Source organism: Semicossyphus pulcher, unplaced genomic scaffold (genome assembly GCF_022749685.1).
Source record: "Semicossyphus pulcher isolate SPU_LCO1_2020_fin unplaced genomic scaffold, fSemPul1.0.p SCAF_20, whole genome shotgun sequence".
NCBI classification, from domain to species: domain Eukaryota; kingdom Metazoa; phylum Chordata; class Actinopteri; order Labriformes; family Labridae; genus Semicossyphus; species Semicossyphus pulcher.
Genome location: NW_027211694.1, coordinates 19,254,886 through 19,263,866, shown reverse-complemented (window position 1 = coordinate 19,263,866; position 8,981 = coordinate 19,254,886). Strand labels below are relative to the sequence as shown.

At 38.7% G+C, this 8,981-nt stretch overlaps 1 protein-coding gene across 1 annotated transcript; it reads left to right on the top strand.

Moving 5' to 3' along the window:
- The first annotated feature begins 2,085 nt into the window (after positions 1-2,085).
- LOC138599850 (NXPE family member 3-like) lies at positions 2,086-7,825 on the top strand. The gene is made up of 6 exons (XM_069671605.1): positions 2,086-2,202; positions 3,892-4,338; positions 5,487-5,788; positions 6,146-6,216; positions 6,982-7,188; positions 7,272-7,825. Exons 1-6 carry the CDS (start codon positions 2,086-2,088, stop codon positions 7,823-7,825), a joined length of 1,698 nt encoding a protein of 565 aa, XP_069527706.1.
- The last annotated feature ends 1,156 nt before the right edge of the window (positions 7,826-8,981 follow it).

Genomic DNA, 8,981 nt, shown 5'->3' with positions numbered 1-8,981 from the left:
AAAACATTTGACTGTTAAACTTTATCTTTAAGACATTTGACAATAAAAACTTTAACTTTAAGACATTTTATTATAAGAACTTTAACTTTTAAAACATTTGACTATAAAGTTTCAACAAAAACATTTCACTATGAAACTTTTGATTATATAACTTTAACTCTAAAACATTTAATTATAAAGTTTCACATTTTTTTCCAACACCTCAACACTTTGTAATATAATTATTCTGTATCTAGGTATGTAGCTGTAATATGTGATCATATATTTTGCCATCATGGCACATTAAACTGTTATATTTTCTGTAGATCTGCGCTGTGAGAATAAAGAGCGAACTGTGTGGAGATGCGGCATCTGAAATGAGGCACCGCTACACCAAACATGTCACGTCTTTGGTTAAAACATTTCAGCTTGTTTGATTATCCACTTCGCCCTTGTTGTTTTCACCTGCCTTTTGTTGTCTCACCTGTGTTTGATTAGCTTCACCTCCCCAGTGTATTTAGTCTTGTTGTCTTCCCATGTCTCTGTGCAAGTTTATCATAATTCTAATGTCTATCCTTCTGAAACTATTTGTCGCCTGTTAGCTGAAATTTGTTGGATTTTCTTCGCAGCTCCCTACGTGTTTCCCGTTTCTGTTGGATTTTTGGTTGCACCTTTTACCTGGACTGAACAGTAAGCCTTTGTCTATCTATCTATCCATCCATCCATCATTACACACTGTTGCTTTAGCTGAGCTTGCTACATTTCTCTGGGGGGTAGCTTCAGTGCTGCTAGATGTAATGTCGAGTAACTGGTGGCTTAGCTCACTACATTTATAGCTTGTCCAACACAGGTTGTTTCACAAGTTTTATCTTTCTTTGGTGTTATAAAAACCCAGCCCTCTGACTGACTCTGACACATAATATTCCTTTGAGTGTAAAAGAAGTTTCATTTTATAGACGTTGTGAAAACTAAAAGTTTTCAACAACCCTTCTCGTAAACTCTTCACTTATTCGTATTTCAGTTTTTCTGTACCAATTTGCTGCTTTGTACTGCTCCAATACATTTCAGAAGGAAATTGTAATTTGTACTCCATTACATCTACTTGGTATCATCATCCAAGAAGTAATGGCATCAAAATATACTTAAAAGACCAAAATGAAAAGCAGTCATAAAACAAAATTGTTAGTTTCAACAGTTTACATCATATTTCTATATTTTATTGAGGCATTGATATGACTTTTTGTTGAAGCTGATAACCCGGGCTAATTAGAACTACTTAATGTATATGATCTTAGACATCATCATTTATATGTTGATTGTATTTATCTTAATCTGTATAGTTACTGAAACTTACATTTGATTAATTTTGATGAATAAAAAGTAGTTTCTGAATCTGGAATGTAGAGTAGAAGTATAGAGAACAGGGTCAGTGTACTTTTTGGTCTTTGAATTTTAGAAACAGAAATCAAAAACCAAAAACCAAATAGTTATTTGATTTTCATTTCAAAATGAAAAACAAGTCATTTTCAGTTTTCCTGGTCAGAATTGGCAGATACATAATTGAAATACCACTAAATTTCTTTTTCTCCTTTTATAAAGCAGAAACATTTGTTTTCTGTTTCTAAAGGAAAATTCAAAGGCCCAAAAGTTCACTGACCACAGTAACACCTAAAGAACCAGTGCTTCAAAACTGTACAATATTTGAGTAAATGTAATTAGTGACCTTAATCCCTGTATTTGTAGAAGAAAACACAACTCTAACTCTTTTAAAACCTGTCATACAAACTACTATTAAAACACCTGGGTGTCACTTGACATACCAGTCTGACAAGTTTGTTTGTTTTTCTGCAAGTCAAGCAGTCAAGCATGTCAAAGTTTCTTCGATTTACAATCTTGTGCACACGAGATCATAAATTGTGGCCTCATTTATACAATATTATACAACATATTTATGCCCACAAAGAGGGGCGTTCATATGGACCTTAACAATTAAGTTAAAATTTTAGCAAATAAAAATCGTATTATTAGCTTAACAATGATTGAGTTACCAATTGTTTTTTTGTTGTATGTTTTAATTCAGAACCAGAGGAGGACTGATCCCCAAACATGGAGGTCAAAGGTTGTATAAGACACAAGTTCTGCAAAAACCTTCCAAAGTGCTGCTTCCTCTTCCTGGTTGTGTTTGTCTTCATCGCTATTCTTGGTTACCTGGACCTACTGAAGGTGAGAGCTTGGTTTTCCTGGGAACACTTTAAAAGTGGACCCTGTATGAAATGTTGAATATTGGTCAGATTTCAGGCTACTCTTTTTAACTGTCTTTTAATGTGTCTCAGATAACGGTCACGTTTATGTTGCAAATGAATGCAATATGAGTTTCTGGGTAATTTTCTAAAAAAAACCTTTTGTTGCAATTTTAAAACCATCGCTGTGTTCCAAACTACTGGTTCCCATTTCTTCCCACTGAAGACACAAAATGAACAAATAGGTGACAAATATTGAAACTATTTACTAAAACAAAATGATGCCCAAAACACACTTCAGTCAAGTCAAGTCAAATGTATTTGTATAGCACATTAAAACAATGTGAGCTGACCAAAGTGCTTCGCAGGCAGTGGCAGATAAAACTGTAAAAACACACAACAAATGATCACCAACAAATATAAAAATGAAATAATAAATAAGAGTTCTGATAAATATGAGAGAACCGATCCATGAAGTGACTTCATAACAAGAAATACAATTTTAAAAATGAATTCAAAAATTGACAGGGAGCCAGTAGAGGGAGGCGAGTACGGGGGAGTAATGCTCGCGCTTTTATGTACCTGTTAAAGATCTGGCAGGTTTTATGCAGAGGTTTTTACACATGTTGACAGTGGGCACAAGTTCATGACAGATCTGACTGGTGGAGTCAGAAGGGCCAAACAGAACTACTTCAGTAGTTTGGGATAACTAAATGTGATTTCTGTTGGACTTTAAGATACTCGTGAATTTGAATTTACTCTATTTGATAGAAACGATAAAATTTAACATAGTTCCAGTACAGAGCACGAAACTGATGTGTTGCATGAAGAGTTTATAGCTTTAGCTAATTTGAACTTTTTCCCTAGTTGGGCCTTTACGTATACAGTGTCATAAAAAAATAAAGCAGTCAATATCATAAAAACACATAAAACTACGGATTTGAAAGTACAGTTAAAAGTATCTGGAGGATATATTTAAATATGACTTTTGACTCAGCATCTAACTGCCCTGTTGTGTTCAAAGCTTATAATCCCTCCTGAACTATTTGCGTCACTTTACCTCAATCTCCCCCGCTGTGATCTGCAAAGATTCATTGGGGGAATCAGTGAGATGTACTGGCTTTACTTAATGCTCCCCTGATCGTCAGAAAAACAAAGTGCCCAGTCTTTCTGCAGTGCAAAAAGGTACGTAATGCAAATAGCAGATTTCTTCACACCTGGCGTCCATATTGTATGAGTAGCCCTTGTGGGCCTCTTGGACTTAAAATGGGGTGTGGTAAGATGCACCAACCACTGTTGGTGCTATGCCATAAGAAAGCGATTATATATGATTCATGTTATACGCAAAATACATCTTTGATTAATTAAGAGACTAAATATGTGCTTTACTGTGTGCCCAGATTTTGCACCATATAACAAGCAAAAGTGGAGCGGGTCCTAAATGCACTTGCGCCATGACCTACAAAGAACAAGAACTATTTAAGAGTGAATTCCAGCAGCTTACAACTAACAGATCAACGATTGTTACCATCCATAAATATTGTGTCATTTTGTTGTGTAGAGCAGAAAAAAATGTCCTTCTTGCCCTTTTTGTTTTATTTAGTTCATTTGCTTTTCTTACATTTGTTTAAGGCATCTTTGTCACAATCTTTCTGTCTCAACCCCCTGCCAGTTAAAGTATGAAGAAATCTCCACCATCAACCTCCAGGGAGCTACCACTGATCCTCAGAAGCATCATGGCTTCTGCACCTTCCAACCACTGTCCTCTACAGACGCTCTAGAGGAACGCCTCATATTAGACTCGATTGCTTGGCCAGAAACTCCACTTTTGCCAGCTCCTCTTCCACTGAAGCAGACAAGTGATCCTGCCCACAGCACCTTCACCATTCTCCCAGGGAAGAGGGAGGGGGGGCAGTGGCATGTAGGGGATCAGCTGGAGGTTATGATCAAAATATACGACTTCCAAGGTCAAGCCAAGAAGTCTGGAGGAGATGTCTTAATTGCACGGTTGCACAACAAGACACTTGGAGCAGGTGTGGCCGGGAAAGTGGTGGATCACCTCAATGGCTCCTACTCTGCTGTATTCTCTTTACTCTGGGAAGGAAGTGCACAGGTTGAGGTAATGCTAAAGGCTATCTCTTTAAATGTAATTGTTCTATAGGTGTTTAAAATATGTTATATAAACCTCTCCCCACTGACTTACTGTTGCTAACAAGTGTCAACTTCCAGAACCAATAAATTAAGTCATTGTGAAAATGCCAAAAACTGCAGTACCTTTAATAACCACTGGAGGCTGCCTCTAATAGCGAGCCAATCTCCACTGATCTCCATGTTAAATGCCCAACTTTACTACCCAAATAAACATGTTTACAGCTTGGTTCTTATGTTTTTAGACTCTTGACGATATTTCTTTAAACCATAGAAACTTAAAACAGGGTTTTAATATTTAGGCTTTAATTAAGAGTATTCTTGTTTTTATTTTTATCAATCAATTAATTGGCTAGTTGTGTAGTTAATGCACTATATGACTGCCCAAGAAGTCCTTGCTCCATATTTTTTGGTGAGTGAATATCTAGTATAATTTTATTCAACTGTTAGCACATACTAGCAGGTAACTGTGTCTGCACTTGCTTTACCTGGCTTGTTAGCTAGTCGAGTGTTTGTCACTGATTGATTTGTGGTGCCCGTACATAAATGTCAGGATTGTTTTTTGTCACTTAGAATGGCTGGCTGTAGTGGTAAGAGGACCAGTTGTACTCGCTAACAAGAGGGTGCCAGGTTAATTTCTGTTGTGTTGAAGAACGTGCGGACCGCATCTCCAATTTACACACTTTACTTTATTGTGCTCTGCACATCACAACTCTGAAAAACCTCCTGATTTTTACAACACTTGTTTCTGGCAGACTGTCGTAACTGCCATTAAACTACAGCCACGACCGGTACCGATGTGGCTCATACACAACAATTTCATTCTGTGCTTAACTATTTAGTTTGCTAATCTATGAATTATCCTTGGGCAGACAGTTTGTAATATAACTGTGATAACTCCTCGCTCCTCTCTACTGACTCAAAGAAACAACAAAAAAAACAATGCTTCTTCTTATTTCTAATCACCAGCTGTAGTTTTTCTCACCTTAAAACTGTCAGTAGCACGTTAACAACTGTTGCTAGCTTCATGTAGCTAATCAGTAAACATTTGCTCTATGAAGTAAGCTGCCGGGTAACTTGACATGACTGAGTGAAAACTCTGGTTCTCTGTACTATCAGGTGACGCTGGTTCACCCAAGTGAGGCTGTCACAGTGCTGCGCAGGCTGAACAAAGAAGAGCCTGATAGGGTTTCCTTCAAGAGCCTCTTCCGCTCAGGCTCAATTTCTCAAACTACCATCTGTAACGTCTGCCTACGTGAAACCGGGCAGCCACTGTGCAACTTCACAGACCTCCGTACGGGTGAGCCTTGGTTCTGCTACAAGCCAGAAGAGCTGAGCTGTGATGACAGGATTAACCATGTGAAAGGAGACACCAAAGAACTCCAAACACTCAAGGCCACAGAGGATAAGCTTTTCCAAAGGTGAGGGAGGAGAGAGAAAAAAGTTAATTTAGTTTCAATTATAATACATATTTATATATATATATATATATATATACAGTAGAGCTAACTATGTTTCTTCTTGGTGTAATATGTCCAGTTTGTAACAACAGGCAGTAAAGATTGAGTCTAAAGATGTTACCAGAGTAAGAATAACAAAAAACAGTCTGAATCAATTCGTTGACTTATATTAACAAAGTAGACAGCATATCTTCAAAGTCCAACTAAGGAAGAAGAATTATTGAATGTTAAAGCATTTTCTTCTGATAAATAACATGACGTTGGTTTTACATGTTGAATGTGTGTATGAGATACTTTATTATGTGAGCTTTTCTTCAGGGGTGTCAACATGAAAGTCTTCATTAAGGCTTCAGGACCTGCTAACGTCGCTGTTTTGCCTCAAAGGAAAGGTAAAGCAGGATCTTTCCTACCTTCACCGTTACCTATGATAACAATTCATAACCTTATGTGCTTAAGACCATGAAAGTAAAAGTGTCTGGAAAAATCGCACACAACCTAGCTCTGTATTGACGCCAGAGCAAAGTGTTGGCAGAAAAGAGTCGCTGTGTATGTAGTTGCTCCGGAGTAATGATATCCCATAAAAGGCTCATTAAACCATAAAAACACAGCTCAAGAGCTAGAACTTTTTATTACAAGTTAACAACTGCCAATGATCTGCTTAAATGATGAACATTTTCATGTTAGTTTCAGTGGCTGCTATTAGTAGATACACTAGAATCCAAGGCAGTCAAAATGGATCTCTTATTTTAGCTTTTGCATTATTATTATTTCTGGAAGACCATACTCAAAGGTTGGTGTGTGATGTTAAGTCAGTTTAGGTTTTGATCCCTGAAAAGGCAACTTTTGTAACTAATAAGGCTGATAGTGTTCCATATTTTCCCTTTTGTCTAAACAAGTCACAGGAAAAGAAGAAAACCAAGAATGGGCTGATTGTACTTTGCATTGCCTGTGTAGCCAAAGTGCTAATTTATTTCAAAACTACTAAATTAGAGTTGATCACAGTAAGAAGCACATACATGTTTTTATCTGCAGCTGTACAAAGTCCAATAAATGCACAATATTTGAGTATTGCTTAAACTGAACCTCATTAGATCAGACAGGCATTTACAATCAGTAAAATATAAAATAACTCTTCCCACATCCTTTTCTCTCAGGTCAACCTGAGGACAAGGAAAGCATTGGGAAGTCTGGAGTTTCTGGCTATTACTACCAGGGTGTGTGGAGAGCACTAGGTGGAATCAAAGTTCGCCAATTCAACACCACCTCTGCCGTCAATCAGTGTCTGAAAGGCAAGATTGTCCACCTGTATGGAGACTCCACCATCAGGCAGTGGTTTGAATACCTCGATGCTTTCCTACCAGGTAGCTGATCCACAGGGATTTCTGGCAACAGTTTTATTTTGTTTACACCTCTGCTTAACCTCTCCCCTCTGTACTTTTTTCAGATGCCAAGGAGTTCAACCTGTACAGCATGAGACAAGCAGGACCTTTCATGTTGTTGGACAAAGCAAACAAATTCTTGGCAACATACCGCTGCCACGGTCTTCCTCTTCGTTCTTACACCATGTCAAGCAGTGCGCTGCATTACATTGCCAATGAAATAGATGGGTTAACTGGCGGTGACAACACTGTCATAGTTTTTGGCGTCTGGGCTCACTTCGGTACTTTCCCAGTTGAGCTCTACATCCGACGGCTTCAGAGCATCCGCAGGGCAGTGGTGCATTTGCTGAACAGGTCTCCAGGTACTCTGGTTGTCATCAGGACTCCAAACCCTAAAACTTTGACACTTAGTTCGGCGCTTATCAACAGTGACTGGTACTCCCTACAGGAAGACAAGGTCCTCAGAGCCATGTTTAAAGGACTTAATGTTCATCTGGTGGACGCCTGGGAGATGACTCTGGCTCACCACCTGCCACATTTGCTTCATCCACAACCTCCCATTATTAAGAATATGATTGATGTTCTCTTGACCTACGTGTGCCCCCAAAAAGGCAGCTAGATGTGGATTTGGTCAATGAGAGACTTTTGGGAAATTCAGCCAACACCCATTTGCTTGAATTTCTCCCACACGTTTTTTTGTTCTCCTGTGTTTCTACTAAGTGCTGGATTTTCCTTCAGCAGTCCATGCATAAACTAAGTAGGTATGATTATTTTATTTTAGTGACGGAACAGGGCTGAAAACAGCTCCAAGTTAACTTGGCTTTCATAAAAAACAGTGGTGAATGCTTGTTACGTGTGGCCCGTTTTGGTTTTGCCCTGTTCTCATTCTCCCTGTTTCTCTGGTCTCCCTTCTCCTTCTGACTGCTGCGCACCTGAGTGCAATGAGCACTAGGGTTGGGTATCGTTTTGCTAGGGTATTGATTTTAACGATTCTGCTTCAGATTCTGCTTATCGATTCTGGTTCTTAAAGCCCCTGGAAACCCAAATCCACAAAATCCTTCTCAATTTAAAGTCTTATGTACATACTTGTAAGCATGTTAGAAGTTTTAGAAATGACTTTTAATCCAAACTGGAGTTATTGTCATTCTTACTTTGTTAACTTCCCTGACGCTGGGGTTAAATTGGGTGTGGTCAGTGAAGATATTTATTTATTCGTCATAAATTTACTCGAACCAATCGTGAAATGATCAACAGCAGTTCACACTAACACTTCTGGGCTCGCGATCAATCCCTCTCTCTGAGTCTGCGCTAACTCGTGTCCACATACCTTGAACATCTCTGCACATACCTGTTGCAGTTATATACCTAAGGATCGCCTTTTTTCCCCATCATGCCTGTGTCTGCTGTCCCCGGGTGCACATCCACCACCTGAGATGACAACGTGTCATTCTTTTATTTTCTAAATGGGGCGGACTTGGAGAAGAAGCAGTGTTTCCGCTACATACATTTAATGAATTGTTGCAGCCGCTGCTTCAGAAGTTGTAATTGAACGACTCTTTGGAGATTTCCACTGCAAATCAATGATCGTCCATCCTCTCCTCATTGAGGAAGAGCACTGAAAAAGTGAACTCGTGAAGTCTTGGCAACCACATAAACAACAGCGGAACCAGTTTACTTCTAACAGCAAAAGAGGGTCCGCTCCACATCGCTGACATCGGCATACATAAGCAGTTCTAATACGCAATGTAAACAATCCACGTGCCCATATCAGCTGT

Bases quoted from the DNA above. Each gene is read 5' to 3' on its own strand.
- LOC138599850 (XM_069671605.1), top strand. From the start codon at position 2,086: ATGGAGGTCAAAGGTTGTATAAGACACAAGTTCTGCAAAAACCTTCCA. The intron at 5,789-6,145 runs GTGAGGGAGGAG...GCTTTTCTTCAG, and splicing joins GAGGATAAGCTTTTCCAAAG to GGGTGTCAACATGAAAGTCT. The intron at 7,189-7,271 runs GTAGCTGATCCA...TACTTTTTTCAG, and splicing joins CCTCGATGCTTTCCTACCAG to ATGCCAAGGAGTTCAACCTG.